The sequence below is a fragment of the Suillus subalutaceus genome, assembly GCF_016647625.1.
Source record: "Suillus subalutaceus strain FC151 chromosome Unknown DFJ58scaffold_74, whole genome shotgun sequence".
NCBI classification, from domain to species: domain Eukaryota; kingdom Fungi; phylum Basidiomycota; class Agaricomycetes; order Boletales; family Suillaceae; genus Suillus; species Suillus subalutaceus.
The window spans coordinates 74,041-96,835 of NW_024540323.1; the positions used below are offsets into that span (position 1 = coordinate 74,041).

Here is a 22,795-nt window from a genome sequence, read left to right on the forward strand (position 1 = left end):
AGCATTGAGGCCCGACATCAAAATCATTGAAAGCATTGAACTTCCAATGCTGAAATTCACCTGATATATAGTATTTTGCTCATATCTCACTCAAATCACATCTGTTTGAGATAATCTAAATTCTGATGGACCCCTGAGAGCAAGGGCTATCTGGGTGGTAATGCCTGAAAGCATCGGGACACTCGGCACTCGGAAGGCAGTCGGCACTCGGCACTCGGCACTCGGCACTCGGCACTCAGCACTCGGCACTCGGCACTTGGTACTCAGCACTTGGTAGCCAGTATATGGTATTTTCCATATATCTCATTCAAATTATATCTGTTTCAGACAATCTGAATTTTGCCACACCCCTGAGATCGAGGGCTATCTACATGTCAATGCCCAAAAGCATTGAGACCCAACATCAAAAACATCGAAAGCATCAAACCTCTGATGCTGAAATTCACCTGGTATATAGTATTTTGCTCATATCTCACTCAAATCACATCTGTTTGAGATGATCTAAATTCTGATGGGCCCCTGAGAGCGTGGGCTATCTGGGTGTTAATACCCGAAAGCATCGGGGCACTCGGCACTCGGAACTCGGCACTCAGCACTTGGTACTCAGCACTTGGTAGTCAGTATATGGTATTTTGCATATATCTCACTCAAATTATATCTGTTTCAGACAATCTGAATTTTGCCACACCCCTGAGATCGAGGGCTATCTACATGTCAATGCCCAAAAGCATCGAGGCCTGACATCAATAACATCGACAGGATCAAACTTCTGATGGTGAAATTCACCTGATATATAGTATTTTGCTCATATCTCACCCAAATCACATCTGTTTGAGGTAATCTAAATTCTGATGACCCCCTGAGAGCGAGGGCAATCTGTGTTTTAATACCCGGAAGCATCAGGGCACTCGGCACTCGGCACTTGGAACTCGGAACTCAGAACTCGGCACTCGGCACTCGGCACTCAGCACTCAGCATTCAGCACTCAGCACTCGGCACTCGGAACTCGGCACTCGGCACTCGGCCGCACTCGGCACTCGGAACTTGGAACTCGGCACTTGGCACTCAGCACTCGGTACTTGGCACTTGGTAGTCAGTACTCGGTGATTCGAGTCTCGAGACTTGAGACTTGTGATTCACAAGTCAAAATTTGAAACTAATGTGTATTATCGTATGTATTTCTGTACTCATTCACTGACTACTGAGTGCCGAATCTTGGGTCTCAGGTATCGGGTCTCGGTACTCGGTACTCAGTACTCGGTATTTCGAGATGACAAAAATGTATATCATCTTAAATTTGAATTTTCTTAACTCGAGACTTGAAATTTGTAAAAATGTATGAGTTTCCAGTTGAGTTTTGAATTTTGAGTTTTGAGTCTCTCGAGTCCCGAGTCTGGGTGTTTGGGGCTCGGGTTTCAGGTTTCAGGTTTTGGGTTTTGGGTTTTAGTACTTGGTACTTGATATTACCCGATGTCGGCCCACCTGTCTATGTAAAATTCCGCACTTCAGCCCACCCATCTATGTAATAAATAATTCACCTCACCCTCGGCCCACCCATCTATCTAATATTACCCCACATCGGCCCAGCCATCTATGTAATAAATAATTCACCCCACCCTTGGCTCACCTGTCTATCTAATATTTCCCTACGTCGGCCCACCCGTCTATCTAATAAATATTTCACCACTCCCTTGGCCCATCCATCTACAAAATAATACTGATACGTCGGCCCACCCGTCTATATAATACTATTTGCTATACATCTCTCCTCAGGTCTATAATATATGTCAATCCTACTCTACATATTACCCACATGGGCCCACCCATCTCTATAATAATATTTCTCCCGGCCCATCCGCTATCATCAATGATATATATAACATCAGCATAGATGGGCCCACCCATCTCCATCGGAAATAATATTCCTCCCGGCCCACCCATCAACATCGAGTATACACATAACATCGGCCCATAATCCGCTGGCCTGTATTACACGGGATATTATGTAGGTCAGGTGACCCATATAATACGGGATTTGTCACTGAAGGGGCTCTGCACATGCGCAGCAAGTCAAAAGATTGTCCATTCAATCTCATATGGCAGAGACAACATATCGACATTAGGTTAATGTTCAAGATCGAAATATTCACCCTCTTGGAATAAGTACTGATCAGTGTGCACTAGCATAATACTGACACCAACCCTGATGCATACTCTGTTCAATTTACAGCATCAATTTGATATGGATCTTGTATTGACATATTCCCAATTAGAAATGTCACTACGCAATCCATTATTGCACTAGCTTGATTACGTTCAAGGAGAATGCAGGATCTTCAGTGGCAAGTATGTTCGGAGATCCTGAATTCGTGCCGGAAGTCACATTAGATGGAGTTAAAACTCGGATCACAACACATATCCCGAAACAAAACTGTATGCTGATTTCACAAAATTATATAGCACTATGATTTTTACATCTATGTATACATGCCTGGGACTCAAGTCAATGTTTGCTCTCCTCCATATTAGATTCTTTGGGATATGATATCGCTTGGGGGTAGCTAGTAATATGGTAACTTAGGCTTGTTTGTCATCAAGTTTTTCAGACTCTCACCTGTGTAGCAATTTGAAACCCGCTATGCATGTGTCATAGTCATACAAATTGAACAGGCCTTCTGCTTTAGCAAATCACATGCATGGATTTCATCAAGACTATTAATAACATAGACAAAGAAATTCATCACCATGAGTGGGCAGAGCTTGTGGAAAGTGGTGAGACTCTCTGGTAACATGATTTTGATATCATCCAGTGTTCTGACCCCCATTGAAGTCACTGGGCGAAGGAATTTCTTGACCCACTGCCTTCTTGGTTCCGCCCTCTCAAGCATAGTGAAAAACTCTTCAATTGAAGGATAGGAGCTACATGGATGAGTTTCGATTTCCACATTGCTTATAATGGACGACATTGGGTATTGGGCTGAAGGTGAGTGTAACAATCCCTCTTTCTTTATTTTATCTAGGAGGCTGAAGTGCTGACTGTCCAGCATTGTTTTATCTGATTTCTTTCAACCACATGACAATGAGTACTGTCCGGCCAAGTCAGAGCAGGAGTCGGTCAAATACTGTGGGTTCCAATACATGCTGACTCACTGGAGCACACCATTTCTCGTGTTTAAGTTGCAGCGGATCTTGTATGAGGCAATGCAGTGTTGAAATTCTGTTATCTCTGAAAATTGGTAAGAACTATAGACATTGTACCATAAAATAAAGTTCAGCTAATAGAGTGCAATAAGCAAAGTGGAACAAGCAAAGAAAAGGCGAGTGCAATAGGCAAAGCAGAACGACCGATGGAGAAAAGGTGAGTGCAATAAACAAAGCGGAACAAGCAATGGAGAAAAGGCAAGTACAATAAGCAAAGTGAGCAATGGAGAAAAGGCAAGTACAATAAGCGAAGTGAGCAATGGAGAAAGAGTGAGTACAGTACAAGCCGGAATGAGTGGTGGCAAAATGAGCAGCAAGTGTAAGCAATGATGATTTGGAAGCATGAACATCTGAGAACAAGTCGCAAGACGATAATAGCGAGTCAGAGTGACAACAATGAGCGACAATGACAATATGAGTGGTGCGAACAAGGAATGCGGTGAAGATGATAAGTAAACGCATGTGGTGGATGAGTGATCAACTGGAAAAGGTGCCGCCAAGTTAGGCTGTCAGCCTCACATCAGTAGTAAAGCAAGGTTGTGAGACTTGGACTTACCTTGTTTAATAGCACGCCTCTGCTTGATTATTTGCTCAGCATTCTGCCATAGCGATGTAATATTATCACTTCTGAAATAATTCAGGTCGACGAGAGCATAGTTTACCAGCACAATGCAAGGGTCAATAAGATCAGTGCACTCTAAGAAGCTTTGCACTGTCTTAAGGTCCTCTGACATGCAGAAAACAAGAACTTGCAAGGACAGATTCCTAAATAATGACATCACCAGCGCTGGCTTAGTCCTCTTTGTGTGAACACGCAAACACAGGTGAGTCAATTGCTGAAGATGCTCCAAACCAACTGTGGAACTCCACATTACCCAGTCATTGAGAAGTTCCAGATGAGTGAGCTTACTGAAGACTGGGACAGTGGAAAGGGATATGAATGGTGTGTGATCGAATATATGGGAAATACTAAGCGATAATGATTTTAGCAGAAGCACATTCAGGAGATGCAGCAGAGGGTTAGGTTCTCCGGCCAAATCTGATGGAGTGATCCATAGTGCAAGGTTTTGTGTACTTCTGCATAGTGAAAGGATGTTGGCAGCAGTACTTGGCAGTACATCACCTTCGACACATAAAGATTGAACCACTCCTCTAGAATGGTTCAGCGATCGAAGGTGCATGGATGACAGGAAGCGGCTGGCTGTTATTTCATCAGAGGAAAACTACTTTTTGATAAAGAAGCCTTTCCATCCTGTAACAAGGGTAGGTCTTAATATCTCTTTGACCTGGAGGTGACTACTTACCAGGAATGTACCCTCTGTGCAACCACTAAGAAGGAGAATGCTCTTTGCGCGGAGTCAGCGGCTAGAATAAATATCTGTCTCTCGAGTTCTGTTGGGAGCATCGCAGTCACGGTATGCTTGATGTGTGTGACTTGAACTGGTGTCATGCATGGTATGTGATCCATACCATGACATATACACAACAGCAGTGACAGGGAAGGTAGAAGACACCTGACTGATTCCTATCACCAAGTTACCTTATCATTTTTCATTCATTTCTTAGCTAGTATTTTCACTTTCAAACTTCACTCCTATTTTTTCTATGTATTTCTATTTTTGTTCCATAAGATTCTATCTCTTTCTATTTTTCTAGGCACATTTAGCCACCAGACTTTTCCTCAAGCCACCAAACATGTTAGTAATCATGTCATGTGACTGGGAAATACTCTGATTTGTAAGGATTTAACTTGACTCATCATGTTTGGTCATGATTCGTCATGCTTTGTAAAACTTGCAACTGTATTTGTAATCCACTTTGTCATAAGGCTGATTCAGCACAACTAAGGACTTGGTTTGTAAGCACATTCTTACCAATCCATGTGATGACTCATGCTTTTCATTTTTCATTCTTTGTAATACTACACTTCATTTTGTATGTACATTAGTAAACAAGCTGACTCAACACAAGTTTGTAAGCACATTCTTACCAATCTATGTGATGAATCATGCTTAGTAAGATGGCCTCCCAAAAGGTATATAAGGAGCCCATTTTCACCCATGCAATTTAAGCTTCCCACTTTAACTCTTTTCTCAAACCATGTGAGAACCAGTAAGATCTAAGTGCAGGCTATTCAGCAGCCTTGAAGTTAAGAATAAGAAACATATATTCAAGTTATATACTACCTTATAGGGGTTGACTATATAACAAAGTACAGCTACCTAGCTAAAGTTCATCAGCACTACTTTCCTCTCTCTTTTTCAGGAAGGGAGACACGAATCACGAGACACACTTCACGAATCCATGGACACACACTTGCCAAAACATGTACAAACTTCACACTCAGTATTTCGAGACCACGAGGTTTAAACTAACCAAGGAACAAGAAGGAGAATATTGAAAGACATTCCTCCCAAGAACTCAGCACGTTATCTACCACGAAAACTAGAAAAGTTGTAGACCGTGTACTTAAGGACTGGCAAGAAGTCTTATCCTATATAGTTGTGTTGTCACTATATACGTGTCGTATATAAGACCCTTAAGTAACAAGACACCAGTGAGTTACAAGATACAGCACTGCATGTCATTTTGGTGTGTCAGAGTGCTAGTGCCAGGATACCCAATGTTTTGATGAGACCTTGCAGCGACTTCAGTTTTTTTTGAGTAGATTGAACTGAAGTTTATGCTTCAGCTCTGACTCGGAGTAGCTGAGTCATGCCATTCAAGGCTGTACTAAAGTATGTTTGCCAATTGCTGTTTCCCATATCACTTTGGTCACCCCATTTTAGACACCTCTTAGGTTGATTTCTACCTACAGAGGTTTTCACCTAAGAGGTACTTTTCTGCTGGTCTGCCCGGTGTTCTGTAGTCTTTCCCTGTTGTGATTGGGGACCAAAGACCATGTACCATACACAAACTAAAGACCATTGGGAATATGTTATGGGAGTACCATAGGATGATTTGGACCACTTATATTGCATATAATGCAGGGGTGTCTGGGGTCCTCAAATAACAATTTCTTTGGAAATTTGCCACTATATGCATTGCATCTATGCTATGCCCTGCACCTGCCTCCTGCACCCCTCCATAAACCTAACAAATCTTCTTATATATAATTCAAGAATATATCTGGTGGGTATATGAAAAAAATGAAAAGTCATTACTTTAATTCAACCTCTTAATAAATGTTGTAGTATGTATTAAGGCAAGTATATGTGTGATCATACCTTATCAAGATTTTGACATGAAGGTGAGATATAGCCATAACAAAAATCGTTGTCGGGCTTGTTTACAAAAAAACACAAGTCATTATCCTTGATGAAAGTCATGGTCCTAGTCAGGATAGGTCTATACCTGCTCATATTTTGTCAATTTACTATCATTTGGGAAAGATATAAGTGTTATGCAAAACCAAAAGCAGGGAATACCATAGGTATAACATTTGCATACCAGAGAAGACTGCATGCTTAATAGGAAGACCACATGCTTAATGGGAAAGACCATAGGAGTAATATTCATCCAATAGGGAAGACCATAGGTATAATATTTGCATAATAGGGAAGACCACATGCTTAATGGGAAAGACCATAGGCATAATATTTGCATAATAGGGAAGACCACATGCTTAATGGGAAGACCATAGGTGTAATATTTGCATAATAGGGAAGACCACATGTTTAATGGGAAGACCATAGTCATAATATTTGGATAATAGGGAAGACCACATGCTTAATAGGAAAGACCATAGGTGTAATATTTGCATAATAGGGAAGACATGACCATCTTCTGGTGTGAGTAGAGACAATCTGCATGAGGAGACCTTGAGTCTCTCGTCAATATCTGAAGCACCGAGCATAGCAATGACTTTCATGATTGTCTCCATGACCATCTTCCAGCATGGGTAGAGACAAACTGCGTGAGGGGTCCTTGAGCCTCTCATCAATATCTGAAGCACTGAGCATGGCAACAACTTTCATTATTGTCTCAATGACCATCGTCTGGTATGAGTAGAGACAATCTGCATGGGTAGAGGTGATCTGTGTGAGTAGAGACAATCTGGGTGAGTAGTAAGTAGAGGTTATCTGTGTGAGTAGAGACAATCTGTGTGAGTAGAGGTGATCTTGTGATGGGACCTTGAGCCTCTTGTCAATATCTGAAGCACTGAGCATGGCAATGAATTTCATGATTGTCTCCATGACCATCTTCCAATACAGCTCAACTTCATCCTTTGAGTCATTGACAGTTCTAATGATCTCAGCCACACCAAAATCAGTACCTTGAGATGTGCTTCATAGTGTCTCAGTTGCACCACTGATTTATTTGATGCAACATTGCCATAGTATATCAATGGCATCAGAAGGAGACAACTGTTGACTGAAATTGAGTTGGGATGTACTGTGATTCCAGTGGCTTGCATGAATGGGGTGTTTGAAGTGCTGTACTGTCTCGATTGACTCCAGCGTAGGACTCTTTCCTATTCGATGTACGTGGCAGTTAAGAGATGTACCTGGTTCATAGCCACAGGTACCAGGGATATAAACGAACCAGATAGAAAGACAATACATATAAGAGAAGACTGCACACAGTAAAATTCTTCAATATCAGGTAAGTCTCGACAATTGTTATTAGCATGCAACATAAAGGACAAAACATAAACCATGAGTCATAGCTTAAGAAAGGGTGTTTGCATAGGCATAAGGATTTAACACAAGTCATCGGCATGCAATGAGTACAGCAAGTCATAGGCAAGCAGTAGCATAAGTCACGACATGGTAAGTATCACGGTTGAGATCGGAAACTATGAAAGGTAGTGACAACAGCTGTAAAAATCAGTTATACTTCAATTCCTACTCATCTACAGGTGCAAGTAAACGGTGATCCACTGGACAGACATGAGCAGACCGAACACGTGAGTCATATTGGTGCGGAGATGGAGAGCCGTCAGAGTAGGGTATGATTGGCCAATGAGACAGTAAGTGCATAGTGTTCTGGTTCACATGTGTGCCTTTGATAGAGCACGAACATATGGCTCAGGACTACTAAGGGAATAGATAACAGTTACAGTGGCTCAAAAAACTGTCCGCATGTTTTGACATTTTTCACTATCTATGATATTGTGTGAGAATGAACAAATTCCTCAAGGACATACTTATACCACATTGTAGTATGGCTTCAGGGCTTTTATTTGAGCCCTACACCGTGGGAATCGGCGGAGATATGGTGGAGATATAAGGCTTATAAAATGATGACTCATGTGGACAGTTTTTTGAGTGTATATTAAAACTATATAAATCATTATTTATGACACCATAAAAATCATGCCACTATTATATAAATTATAAAGTGGTGTCATTATGTTATTTTATGACTATATCTAACTATATAAACCAGAATATCTCATGTATCATAGTCATAATCACCATGAAAGCCATCTCCTCTGCTCAAAGAGATAATATCCTCTCTCTGTCTTATGCTGGCCTCTCTGCTCGCCAAATTTCCTCTAGAACTGGAATATGCAAGTCCACTGTGGCCAAGTTCATCAAAGAAAGCCACCCAGACAAGGAAAACTCTTGTGGAGGACGTCCATCCAAGCTTACCTCTACTGACAAAAGGGCTATTATCCAACATATCACTACAGGAAAGGCTGATAATGCTGTCCAAGCCACCCATTATATCAATTCCACCATCACTACCCCTTTCTCTTCACAAACTGTGAGGAATGTTCTCAAGGCAGCTCATCTCAAGGCAGTAACAAAGAAGAAAAAAGCCTCTTCTCTCCATCAAACATAGGCAGAGAAGACTAGCCTTTGCCTTAGCTCATCAACACTGGACTGTAGAGGACTGGAAGCATGTTATATGGTCAGATGAGACCAAAATCAATAGGATTGGGTCAGATGGGAAGGTGTATGTATGGAAAAAAGAAGGGAGATGGCCTAACAGACAGAGAGGTTAATGGGACTGTCAAGTTTGGAGGAGGTTCTTTAATGGTATGGGGCTGTATGGGATGGAATGGTGTGGGAATGCTTGCTGAGGTTGAGGGGAAGATGAATGCTGAGCAGTATGTGGACATTTTAAATGACCACTTGCTGCCTAGCTTGGCAGAATCAGGGATTGATGAAGAAGATATCATTTTCCAACAGGATAATGATCCCAAGCACACATCCAGAAGAGCTAGGGAATGGTTTGAAGAACATAACATCAATGTTCTTGACTGGCCAGCACAGTCTCCTGATGTCAATGTCATTGAACATCTCTGGGGAACACTCAAGAAAAAGCTTCAAGCCTATGAAAACCCCCCTAAAGGAGTATGGGAGCTTTGGGAGAGAGTAGCAGTGGAATGGGGGAAGATCACAGCTGAGGATTGCCAGAAATTAATTGAGAGTATGCCTAGAAGGATAGAGGCAGTAATTAAAGCCAAGGGAGGTCATACAAAATACTAGAATACCTGGTTATTACTGTAAAATACTTGAGTCAAAAAACTGTCCGCATGAGTCACCATTTTGTGAGCCTTGTATCTCCACCATATCTCCACCGATTCCCACGGTGTAGGGCTCAAATGAAAGCCCTGAAGCCATACTACAATGTGGTATAAGCATGTTTTTGAGGCATTTGTTTGTTCTCACACAATATTATAGATAGTGAAAAATGCCAAAACATATGGACGGTTTTTTTGAGCCACTGTAGCACAGTAAAATTGGCAACACAACAATGACATACTTATGACCAAGAGTAGACCTCATATCCATGCTTGCCCTGTCCTGCCGCATGAAAAGTAAATGAAGACAAAGATATGGTGCAAAAAAAATACGCACATGGATCCTGCTCCAATACCTCTCATCCACTATTCCAGTCTCAATGTCCTCAGCCTCCCTTGCAGTTTCATAATCATCACGAGTCCATTTTTGAGTGGCTAGCTCAGAGCCCATCGAGCTGCGGATATTTTCACATAGGCGGTTGTACTGGTATCATCCTGTTGTCGCATTCAAACCTTGATGGGCTGCATAAGGAGATGGCAGTGGTGGAGATGACGGTGGGAGATCGTCGTCTGGGTGAACACTGTAGTCCAAGAGTTCATCATGGTCAGTGTGCATAGAGACAGGTGGATTCGAGCGCAAAGCCCCATGTTGTGAGTGCGGAGCCCCAGAGTTGGAGCACGGAGCCTGATAGTTATAGCGCGGAGCTGCGGGGTGCAAGTGCAAAGCTTCCTGGTGAGAGCCTGAGGGTCCTGGGTGAGAGTGCGAAGCTCCCCGGTTAGATCACGAAGCTCCCACAGGGCATGAAGCCCCAGTGTTCAAGTGCTCAGCACCTGCATCTGAGTTCAGAGATTCATCTGAGTTTGGAGACTCTTCACGAATTCTCTTGGTCAGATGCTTGCGAGCAACATGTGGAGGGAGCTCCTTGATAAATTTCTCAGAGTCTTTGAGATGATGCAGAATGATGCCATCCGTGTCGATGACAAGAGGGATTGAGTAGATCTCACCAGCATATCTAGCAAGTCTGATAGCTCGACTATAATGCAAAAAAAAATATTAGCTTATGTAGGGTGCAGACTACCTGAAAATGCACAAGGAGTCCACTCCTGAATAGATAAGATGACATCAGGCTCCTGCACAACAGCACCCCGGGTTCTGCAATTCTCGTTGGACTTGGATTTACCTTTCCGCTTTGTCGTCATGGCTTTCTCTGCATCGTCCTCATCCTCGTCTCGGCCCAGCTCAGTCTCATATGTATTGCTGAGATGCTTCCTGAGATATGGACCCACTAAGGCGCGTAACTGACTTGCAGACAGCGATTTGAGATCGAAATCAGGGCCAGAGGGTGGAACTCCTGTTGGCCAGTCATGGATGCAAAGTTGAGTAGAGTAGAGGATGTCAAGCATCCTCATCCACCTGCTGTTTGATGTTTTTGAGGGCTGACCAGCATCAGCTACTGAGAAATGTGAGTGTACCGACAGCGGAATCAAGTAAGACACCAATCAAATGCTTCACTAATGATTATAGGGGCCACCATGCGATTTCTATCCCTGGTGGATTTGCCATTGTGTAAGAGTGGAGCATTGGGGACTGCGGCAGGCGGGGGGAGAAAACTGAGACCCTTGCCTTCTGCTTGCGCAGCCTCCAAGCCCTTGTATCTGTAATGCATCCCATGAATATTAGCATCACATCCCATGAAAGAAAAAGACAAAAAAAATGCACTTAAGGATAGTAGTGAACTCATCAATCAAGCACTTTACATCTAGTTGTCGAGCGTCAATGAGGGCCTTCACCATATTGGACCCTGCAAAAAAGCCAGAGGCCTGGCGGCCAGATTCCTCATCTCCTGGCTAAATGGTGATACCAGCGATATGAATTCCATGGGTGCAGTACCAATATGAAGCCTTGCAAAGATTGAGTCATTGATTAAGATCAGTCACTGAAGAACACTTACCGATTTTGCAAACGCTTCACAAACAGCTGTCATGAGGCTAGATGACTTGCGTGATGATAGATCCTCTGGGCTGGCAACCACACTATCCCAATGGTGTCGGATTTTCTTCCATAAGGGTGTGTGGTTAGGGTCTTTGTATGGGTGGGCATGATAGTGCGCATTTTGCTTGACTTTCCATGATGCCAAGTTTGCTGGAAGGTCATGAATAAATATCGAAACAACAATGAATACAATAACTTACATTCTTTGGATGGGGGTAGTATAGTTGGGAACCAGGCTTGATGCAGGTTCCAAGGAGACTCCTTGCGAGTTGCCTTTGTCGCCAGTCCTGCCTCAATAAGAATCAACCTCTGATGTTTCCCAAACTCTTTTCCAATTGCAGTTGCTTCAGCCATAACTCTCTTGCCAAATTCTTCTGCTTTCAATACACCTTCTTTGGATAGTCTTCCTGCTTTGTGTGTAGTCCCATCCTCGTCTTCAGACATGTCTTCTTCATCGCGGCCCTCGGCATCGTCAATGTGGTCAGCTGCCGCCGCCGGTCCCCTCTGCTTGTCATTTGCAGACATCCTGAATGGCCTTGCGGGATCTGCAGCGCGTTCTGCTTCCTTTCACTTCTCTTCCGCTGCTGCCCAGTCGCTGTCAGAGTCAGAGCTCTCTGCGGGTTCGCTCTCATGGTTAGGAGCATATGATTTGTAGGCACCAGATCTATGTGGGCGAACAGCTGTGGATGCAACTGCAATGTGACATATTGGCTGCGTACAACGAAATATATAATGAAATTTACCTCCAGTCTTCTCCTGTTTGGTCGTGACTGCAGCACCATCACATTCACCGTCGGAGGGAACTGCAATAAAACATGTTGGTTGTATACTACGAGATATAGATAATAAAACTTACCTGCAGCACCATCACATTCACCGTCGGACAAAACTGTGATACAACACATTAATTGTTTAGTACAAAATGTATGATGAAACTTATCATCATTCGTCCCCGTTTTGTCCATTGCTGCAGGACCACGGCAGTCACTGTTGGCTGGAGCTGTGATACAACAGGTAAGTTATTTACTACTGAATGTACAGTAGTACTTACCTGCAGTTTGCTCTCTGCCGTTCGTCACTGCTGCACATCAATATTTAAATTCATCCTGCAAGTGGGTAAAACACATGCCTAAATCCTCATTGACATCCTTACTATTGCCAAACACAGTACCATCTTCCCTGGGACCAGCTAGTAATCAACAGTCAATGAAAGTTGATAGTGAGTAAAAGACCAAGAGAAAACTCACCTGATGACTGTTTGTCATCTGCGCCATTTGTAGACCCATCAGCAGAGAACTCAGTCTGCATCAGTGCACCGCCATCAGCCAACTGGACCTCAGGGGCCTCATTCACGTCACTGGATTTCTTCCTGGACAGTGACAAGCGTCTGGCAAAGTTAGAGAAAAAAATTTCTTCCTCAGCAGATGATGTCATGGGACCAGAATGTTCGGACCTTGCAAGGGGACGAGCCTTAGGTCGAGGATGCGGCTGATGTTGACTCAGTAGATAATCACGCGATAATTATTAACTTACATGGTCTTCAGTTTGGGCATCCCTGGCAGACTTGGGGGCAGCACGAGACCGAGTTTGCTTTCGCGTAGTACATTTAGAGGCCTTACACAATCAGCAGTAATTGCAGTATGAATGATAAGTAACACATTACCTGGTTGTCACCCACATCAGATTCAGTAGCCCCATGGTCCTTCAACGCGTAAGTACAAACATAGCAGGCCGATGATGGGGCTTTAGTCTGACGTCCTGAATGAGTAACAAGAGGCATTTGAGACTGCTTCCAACAATCATGAAGATACGAGGAAGACAAGTTGAAGAACATGAAGTTGCCCCAACAGTTTTATTTCACCGACACAAAGTCAGGTAAGGATACGAAAAATGTCAAAGAGTTGATAATGTTGGAGTGAATATGAGGGGCTTGAAATTTAGAGTGTCTAAATATTGCATTGCATCACATTATATACAGCAGCCAGATTCTACAAAGATAGTTAGTGCGTTAATTAAATATTTATCTGAAATGGAACTTGCTTGCATATTATCATATAAGGTTGTCACCCCAAAACAAAGTTAGTAATGGTGACCCTTACACAGGGATGTGTCATGGTGATATGATGGAGCCAAAACAATGGTCGAAATAGAGTTGAGAGTCGGAGTACAGTGTTCGTAAGCAGACCATACATGATGGAGAGCACGAGAGTTGGTGAAAGATGATGGCGATAGTTTGTTTTGATGCACCAGGCACTGAAAGTATTCGTATGGTTGTTCACGACGAGAGCAATGAGAGCGTTCTGAAGAAATGGATAAGTGGTAGGGTCGTACTTCATCGTTCATAAGACGCACTAGTCAGCTCATTATGCACAGGACATCATATGATGACGTATGGCATAACAAGGGCAGGGAACAGAAGGCAAATAGAGTGGTGTGAGTGGACCACCACAATACGCAGGTGGTGGAGAAATTGATGAGGCTGGAAGGTGCTGTTTATACAGATTTTGGCTTGTTCTGATGATTTGGGACTCACCCGTTAGATCATGATCACTCAAATCCAGACTTGGCAGCGTAGTACCTGTGCTTCATTTGTGTGGGACAACTGTTTCTCTAATCATAGGTGGATGGTGCATAAAATGTACATGTTAGGGTAGATCAGTAGAAGTAGATAAGAGGTAGATATGTGCAATCACCAATAAAAGACGGAAAGTGATAATGGATTGAACGGACGGCCATAACATGCAGGTGTCTGGATTAACACCGATAACAGTAAGAAGGGTGTTTAAGACCTGGCTTGACAAAACTTACTCGAAATCGACCATGTCGTCGGAAACTTTCTTAAGCACTACGTGGAAAAAACCACGCACTGGGGTAGACGCATCCAGATGCGGTTTGTTGATGATATTTAATATTTTAGCATGTTCTGAGGATTTGGCACTTACCTGCTAGGTCATAGTCGCTCAAACGCAGACTTAGAATCTTTCCAATCTTCTCTGGACAGTGTACAAAAAGGACATCTGAGGGCAGATAAGTAGAAGTAGATAAGAGACAACAGGTGCGCTCACCTATCTGCTAGATCATAGTCGCCCAAATCCAGATTTAGGATCTTCCCAATCATCTGACAGCAGATCAGTAAAAGTAGATAAGAGAGACAATATGTGCGCTTACTGGTGAAAGACTCGTGTCGCTGCTCATGGCGAGAGCAATGAGACCACGAAAAGGACATGTGAGGGCAGATCAGTAGAAGTAGACAAAAGACAATAGATGTGCTCACTGGTGAAAGACGGAAAGTGAAGAACAAAGAAATGGAAAAAGTACGACGCACCAGATAGAAAACAGATGCACTCCCGCAGAAGGTCTTCAACCCTATTGGTGCAGCAACAAATGAGCAGCCAGGGCGACCCTCCAGACACGCAGTCTAGGAGTGATAGATCAGTGACACGAAGTCAACTAATCACTGAGGCTATGAATGGCATGAAGCCAGTTCAGATGAAGAGAGAGGGCCAGGAGTCAGGAGTTGAGGCTGGGAATTGAGGGCGACGACAATCTGATGATGAGGGAAGGACGAGAAAGATGGCAAGGACAACAAGGAAAGGGAAGAGGGACAATGAGTGGCTATACTACCTGAGTAGACAGATAGCACGCTGTGGGTATCACAACCTGGCAGGCACATATAAGAAAAGTGCTCAGCCAGTATAAGTGAGTCTCAGCTCTGCCTAGCTGCTATACTCGCAGAATGCAAGAACGTTCGACCCTAAAGGGGAAGCAAGGAAAGCAAGGATCCACAGAATGATGCTGAACAACCCTGGTGAATGGCGGTGAAAGCGCGAGAAAGCGCGCGCGGGAAAGCGAAGTGCGAAAGTGCGCGGAGCGCGGGAAGGTAGTGCAAGCAGTGCACAGGTGTAAAAGATATATACTGAGACTGATAAGAGGGAAAGCGCGGATCTAGACGGATACTGATAGTGCCACTAGCTATAGACTGATGCTAGGGCCTCAAAACAATGATGGACACATGCATTGCATGGAGCTAACTGGTGATAGATACTGAGTGGTAGGAAGGTAAGGTGGAATTGTTTGGGGTGTAAAACGAACATGAGTGTATGTAAGTTCTACCTAAGCGCTCTCCCAGGGCTCGGAGCCGAATAGGGAGCGCTCTAAGTATGTAAGTGAGGTAAGGTGATGTAAAGTAAGGGTGCATAACGAAATGGGAAGTGTAATATGCTAAATATGGTCAGATAACGAAAAGGGACATACCGAGGGACTGGTTGGACGATGGATGGATGCTCCTGGATGCTGTGCGACATAGTGCGCTTAAGCGCGAGAAAGCGCATGAGGCGTGCACACGGGAATACTGCGCGTTGTGCGGGAAAGTGTCGCGCCTATGGCGCATTTTGCGGGAAGTGGTGCACTCTATAGGGAAGTCATAGTGGATGATAGTGCGAGTCGTGCCATGAAGGCCAGTCATCAGAATTCGTAATATGAGCCCATATGAGCCTGCAGAAATGCGAGTCTCTACAACGCGAAGTAGGAAAATCCCAAATGAAGTTCCGACTGCAACATTCAGTCGGAACTTCATTTGGGATTTTCCCACTTCATGTTTCTATTGATTTCCATACACTTTCTATATACACTTGCTGCTCATCGTCCCTCTTTTCTGTCCTCATTGTCCTTGCCATCTCTCTCGTCCTTCCCTCATCATTGGATTGTCGCTGCCCTCAATTCCCAGCCTCAACTCCCGACTCCCGGCCCTCTCTCTTCATCTGAACTGGCTTCATGCCGTTCATAGCCTCAGTGATTAGTTGACTTCATGTCACTTATCTATCACTCCTAGACTGCATGTCTGGAGGGTTGCCCTGGCTGCTCATTTGTTGCTGCACTAATAGGGTTGAAGACCTTCCGCGGGAGTGCCTTACATCTGTTTTTGACCTGGTGCGTCGTACTTTTTTCGTTTCTTTGGTCTTCACTTTCAGTCTTTCACAGGTGAGCGCACTTACTGTTTCTTGTCTACTCCTACTGATCTGCCCTCACATGTCCTTTTGGTGACCTCACTGCTGTCACTGTGAGCAGTGACACAAACTCTCATGATCATCTTCCACAACGCGACACAAGGTATGTTGACTTTTTCCCTTGCATTACAGACATGCACTTAGGATTTGTAGCACTCATCATGCCTAATGCTCTGACCTTGTTCAAGTCAAATTGCACCACCAGAGACAGTACATATTTCTCAATCTATCTCTGTCATGTGTTAATGCTGATGTTTAAAACAGGTTGGTTGCAAGCTTTCGATGCCCGTGCTGTCGCCGTGCAGGGTAATTTGGTTATCACCATGCCCAACATGCATTTCGTTCCGGAGTTCCACCATTTTGAAGAAGAAGACCTACAAGCCCATGCAGATGGTCGCTTCAGCGTTATCGATTGCTTCCAGTGGCCTCAGTCCTATGACGACGCTTTTTGTCATGCTCTTTGCATTCCTTGAAAGGAGGCATTTCCATTCCTGCACCCGCTACATTGGGCTTGGTTCACCCCTAGCCAGGATGACCTGAAGTCCATTCCAGGGAATTCATTTCCTGTAGGCATGCTGGCCCCTGATAAGGTCTATGGCTTGCAATCCCTTCTCAAACTGGCAGAGCAACGAGTCCATGATTATAGAAAGGATCAGCTGGACAGAGGTCAAGTTATATACAGTCGCCTGTTGTGCCTTCATCATGCCATCGCACAGTTGAAGTCACACCCCCTTACTTTTCGAGATCTTCTCATTTTTGTCACCAACGCTCAGGGCCTCTTTCTCGACATATACTCTTACATAGACTGGGTACTTGTCGCTCAACCTCGTACTGTCCTTGGCTTTTGTCATGAGGTTAACAGTGAATGGATGGGGGGGTTTGCACAAAGCAGCGACATCTGCGACAAGTTATTCTCCGCTGGCGTCCCAGCTTGGTATGTCTGTGCAAGCGCATACATACCCCCAAACATGAAGGTTGTCGAACCCGTTTTGCTTACACGACCTGATCACATCATCATTTCCATGTACGCAGAGGGTAGAAATATCCACCCATTTGAAGTCATACACCGTGGTCAAGGTGGTCGCAATCGTCATATACACATTCGCCGCCTGTATGCAGGCACGACACACCAAGACCCTGGGACTGACACATCCTCTCAGCAATCATCCAGCTCGAGTCATCCTGCTTCTGGTCCAAAATCGTCTACTCTTGGCAAGGCGCCCAAACAAAAGGGCAAACAACGGCATCAGCTTTGTGAGTACCCTTTTTCTTCGTGTACGTTGCATGCTTATGCAAGTTTCAGACTCAATCAATGCTTGGCCTACCCAGTCAGGTGAATCTAGGGATAAGTGGAAAGATCCCGAGACGCCTTACCTTCCACCGCTGAACCTCCATTGGGAGGCCACCATGAAAATTGCCATCAAGGACCAGTCTCGCATTCACACACTCTTACGTTATCGATTGGGGGTATAGGTTCCCCAAACCCGCCCTGCTCCTCGGTCCCAAGCTGCCTGAACATTTGCAACTCTACCTTGCCAATTGGCTTGCTGCTCGTCCACTGTGGATTGGCCGAGTTGACCATAATCCTCCACGCACCTATCCCACTCCTCAGCTCTGGCGCAATTTCCTCAGTAGCGCCCCTTCTGTCAAACTGCAATCTGCCAAAGGGAAAGAACCAGACAAGAGTCTTACGGCCACCAAGAAGGGGAAGCGAGCAATGTGGGACTTATTCCGTGATGATCTATTGGAAATTCAGGGTAATATATTCTCACCAGAAGGAGTTGTTGAATTTCGGGGTGAACAAGTCCCTGTCACTAGTCTTGCCACCCCTCCTGCGCTTCTGGTTCAGAAGATCACATGGGAGTTGTTTGAACTTGGCTTTCAGTACAAGTTGAAGGATCTCAATCGTTACTTGGCGCGGGGATGCTGGGACAAGGATGCAGTCGGTCACGAGCAGCTCCTCCATAGCATCTTCCCGGGTGAGGCTGGTTTAGTGATGTGGTCAGAGTTGTTTCCGTCAGAGAACTATGGGTTGTGGAACAACACCTTGATGGGCTGTCTTCCTTACCTCAAGGGTTTCTGGCAACTGCTTTGCAATTGGGATGATGTGGTGCCTTGTCTTACGGCACTGCTGACCTCAGACAATTTGACAGATACAAAATCTTGGGAAGTTAGACGTGCGGCGACAACTTTTTACATTCAAACATTCTTTGATCATTTTGGCAGGCCTCCTATTGTACCTCACTCCCTCCCAATGCAATCATGATTTCATAATTTTGCCGTATTGTCTTCTGTCTGTAGCAATGTTTTCCATTTTCATTACCTCATGATTATTTGTTAGATTGATGTTGCCCTGTTCCTGCCAGTTTGAATTTGCCTGACATGGTGAGTAACTGCCTCTAGTGTTATTTGATGTTCCTGTGCAGGACACTTCGTTACTTGGCTCTGTAGGGCCACCATATGGACTTCCACTGGTAGGCTTATCCGCCCTCTCATTTATCTGCTCTCATTCATCTTTATCCTCTATTTCCCATATCCTCTTTCATTCCACAAGTCCCATCATAACATGTATCTGGTTCAGTTGGTCGCACACCAAAATCCTCTTAGTCGGGTACTGCAGTCACTGACGTACATACATTATGACATTGAAATGCAGATGATGAGAAGATGTCCGACTATGTTGGGTCTCTGACCCAAAGGGCTTACTCTGATGCAGTTACAGACATTTACCTTGAGGGCTTTGTTTTCCAACTCCATACCTCTTTTGACTTTTCCCTAGTTATCTACTCTGTCCACCCAGCGTCCACTACCATCAGTCACTTCAATCAAATTCTCCCGACTGCGCATTGGTCCACCCAGTGTCCACCATTCACCGCCATCACACTCTGCCGGACTGCGTGTCTGTGAACTGAGGTTCTCCAATTGACTTCGTGTCGTTGTTTTTCTTCCTTGTAAGACTTCGGGTCTCAAGGAATTTCACGATGGTGGTCCGCCATCCGAAGCCTCGATGTCATAAAGCAACCACCCTCAATTCACTATCACCTCCATTGATACAACAGCCAACCACCATTATTTGTGAACCTTGGATGGTCAAGAGATGGAAACGCCCTCGTGAGACTAAGAAACTCAACCTCTATCTTCCTGGTCCACCTCCTGTCTTGGTTATGCCAGGACAACGACATTTAGTACAGCAAAGTTTACCTCGTTCATTGTCCATGTCTAGAACAGAACTAGAACAGGAGGATGGCGAAGCTACCATTCCATTCAGCGACTCTCTACATTTTCTAACGATCCTGGTCCCCGTTGTCTCACGAGCTCGCAGAAAAGGCCAATCAATGGCACAGATGGACAGAAGATGTCATTCCACGCATGATAGTGCCATATCTATCATATATCCAGGAGACCTTATCTCTACGACATGCCAACGCACCAGGAGAATGTCATCGGAATGACGGAGAGTGCGGGACTGGGTGCAGACCTCGTAGTATCAAGGTTGCATGCATATTTTTTGATGGTATGCTATTGTCTTTCTTGTCTTCTAATATTGGTCTGACGTACATTACAGCTTTTGAAGAAATCACCATCTTCACCTGCCCTTGTTTTCCCGCCCCGCTTCAGCTTCTTAGTTGCGGCCTTTTTCCATGTGCACCCATGGCTCCCTCTCTTGCAGTAGACTTACGAGTTCTCAAGTTCATCCGCCTCCTCTTCATCCGTCAGTCTCCCAACCAAACTGCTTGGTGTGATATACTGGAGACCTTTCTTGATGGAATGAGATACAAGTTAACATCGAAGGTCAGTATTTCCCTGCCTACGGGTGCACCTGTATACTTAACCTTCTTTCAGAATAGCTTGCGGTGTCGTTTCAGCAATGTGTTTCACTGGTACCGGGTCTTGACTGTGTTGGCCCGTGATCACGTCTCTACCCTCATTACTGATGCGCGGAAGGACCATTCTCATGTGGACCAGCCTAGTGAGTATCTTCATTCACAGTGCCCACTCTGTTTGGAGGGAACGATTGGTGAAACAAAGTGAGAGATTCTCCTTCCATGTGTGTTATTTATTTATTATGATTCTACTGCACCAGTTGACTATTTCCAGGCCAGATGTTATTGTTTGTATTGATGTGTGCTTCACACAAAATGTTCTACAAATCCCTGCGGTGCCACCGGCAGCGATCCTCCTAGCCCGACAATGTTCTTCTTTCTACCGACGGACAATGTGAAAGCAATGGAAGATTTTGTTTAAAAGTGTCACGGAGAAAGACGTCAAACAAGGTAGAGCCAGACAAAGATTGCTATGAAGAGGGCATGCGTGTACCAGTGTTGGTCTTGAATGGATGTGGAGAATCCTTCATCGCTGCAGACAAAAAGTGAGAGAAGGCAAGTACTCGCTTCTTTACCGATACTGGCCTGATGGCTCTGCTTTGTAGACATGATCGTGTCCTGTGGATTGTGAACCTCACATCAGCGGGAGAAACACAACATTATGTGCTTGCTCTGTTAGACCGGTTTTTTTAAACATATCCCTGCTCAGATGACCATTGGGTTTCTATATGACATTGGATGCCAGCTCGAACAGAGTGTCATAGGTGGAAATTCTTCGACAACTCTATCCTATCTCGCATTGCGTTTAAAAATAGTGCACTGGACAGTCTACATGACTTAGAGGTGGATGAGCATATGCTTCGTGTGGAGTGGAAGGCTCAGATTGATCACCAGACGAAACCCACACCATGTACATGTGTAATGACTAAGTGTACCAAGAGTCCTCAACTGAACTCCATGTAGGACAATCTAGAAACAAGGCAGCGCAGGTGATTACTACCATCCTGGCCCTGGAAAAGACCCTAGAAGCTCAGGAGGCTTCTATCTGCGAGCTCAAGATGCAGTTCCATGGTGGCCGTGTCCCTGACATTGTGCAATTCGATCTGCAGCTCACAGACACCCGGTCCCGGCGAGCGAAAACAGCTGACACTCTCCGTCGTCATCGAGCTGCACTCGGAATGGAGGACAAAGTCAACCTGGAAAAGATGAAGAAGGATATTTTTCTTACAGTTCGCTTGAATGCTCTTGCAGTCAAAACTCGTATTCGCGACTGTCTTCGTCAATGCAAGTTCGAATTGGAGAGACTCGAGAGATCTTACAGAGCAACAGTTAATGGTGCATTGATAGTTTGACAGGACTGGTACACGACTTATGTTTTTTCAGCTGAGCATAAGCTTAATGCCAATACCCATCACTCAATCAAACGGCGAGAGCCTGGCATCCTCAAATTAGTTTCGACATACAACGGTCTGTGTTCTCAACTACGATCTTTTATACGGCAGCGTTGAGCACCGCATTATGCTGTTCCCCCTCATATCATCCCGCATGACGGTATCTTTCTGCTTGACGTCAATGATGATATCTGGCAAGATGTCGGGCTTGATGATGACACTACAATGCCGCCAGCATGGCTATCAGATGATGCCGTCAGGAATGGTATCCGCTTGCAACTTGAAGTAGATCGGTGCATGGAGGAGGAAGCTCAATTGATGCGGGAGAGGGCTGTCATTCAAGAATGGATGTTGGCAGAGTGGGAGGCCATACAAGGTGCCGCGAACATTGCAGGTATGTGTGGCCGTACAATGTTATCAATAGTTGTTAGTGACTTTGAAACAGATGCAGTCATATCTTTCCACCTTCGGTCTCGTGCGGATGAACTTGTTAACATCTGTGTAGTCTGGAAGAAAAGGTTCAGTGTATTCCATGTGCATGGCCGGTTGGTGAAAGCTGGGGACCCTCTGATGCAGCATCACTTCAAGCCGCTTGTGAACAGGTGCGGTCATCTTTTCGGGATGAGGATGATGATGAGAGTGTGGAAGGAGAGGAAGTGGGTGATTGAAAGGGCGACTTGGAATATGGTGAGATTGGAGACGAGGAACTGATGGACGCTATTGAAGACATGGCATTAATGGACGAGTACAGGTATGATCATAGTGATGAGTTGGTGGATGACACGGACAACATTGATGATGACTATATGCCTTCTTCCCCTATCAAATTAACAATAAATGTCGGCGCATATAGAATTTATAGTTTTTACTTGGCGTTTCTGGTAGCTATCACCTCGTTAGGAACC

General features: G+C 44.5%; 3 protein-coding genes across 3 annotated transcripts; 2 read left to right on the top strand and 1 right to left on the bottom strand.

Moving 5' to 3' along the window:
• Positions 1-10,166: 10,166 nt before the first annotated feature.
• On the bottom strand, positions 10,167-13,449 carry DFJ58DRAFT_842646 (uncharacterized protein; the record flags this gene model as incomplete). Its single annotated transcript, XM_041392854.1, has 17 exons — positions 10,167-10,426; positions 10,508-10,710; positions 10,756-10,780; positions 10,858-11,093; positions 11,174-11,332; positions 11,397-11,524; positions 11,629-11,819; positions 11,870-12,195; positions 12,241-12,361; positions 12,413-12,472; positions 12,526-12,558; positions 12,721-12,750; positions 12,823-12,858; positions 12,917-13,038; positions 13,123-13,157; positions 13,203-13,283; positions 13,333-13,449. 17 exons carry the CDS (start codon positions 13,447-13,449, stop codon positions 10,167-10,169), a joined length of 2,163 nt encoding a protein of 720 aa, XP_041242444.1.
• A 3,387-nt stretch (positions 13,450-16,836) lies between these two features.
• On the top strand, positions 16,837-18,941 carry DFJ58DRAFT_729522 (uncharacterized protein; the record flags this gene model as incomplete). The annotated part of the gene is made up of 5 exons (XM_041385757.1): positions 16,837-16,885; positions 16,940-17,079; positions 17,152-17,929; positions 17,979-18,105; positions 18,149-18,941. 5 exons carry the CDS (start codon positions 16,837-16,839, stop codon positions 18,939-18,941), a joined length of 1,887 nt encoding a protein of 628 aa, XP_041242445.1.
• A 1,385-nt stretch (positions 18,942-20,326) lies between these two features.
• On the top strand, positions 20,327-21,192 carry DFJ58DRAFT_716921 (uncharacterized protein; the record flags this gene model as incomplete). Its single annotated transcript, XM_041384281.1, has 6 exons — positions 20,327-20,467; positions 20,519-20,645; positions 20,666-20,693; positions 20,774-20,868; positions 20,924-21,044; positions 21,105-21,192. 6 exons carry the CDS (start codon positions 20,327-20,329, stop codon positions 21,190-21,192), a joined length of 600 nt encoding a protein of 199 aa, XP_041242446.1.
• Positions 21,193-22,795: the final 1,603 nt, after the last annotated feature.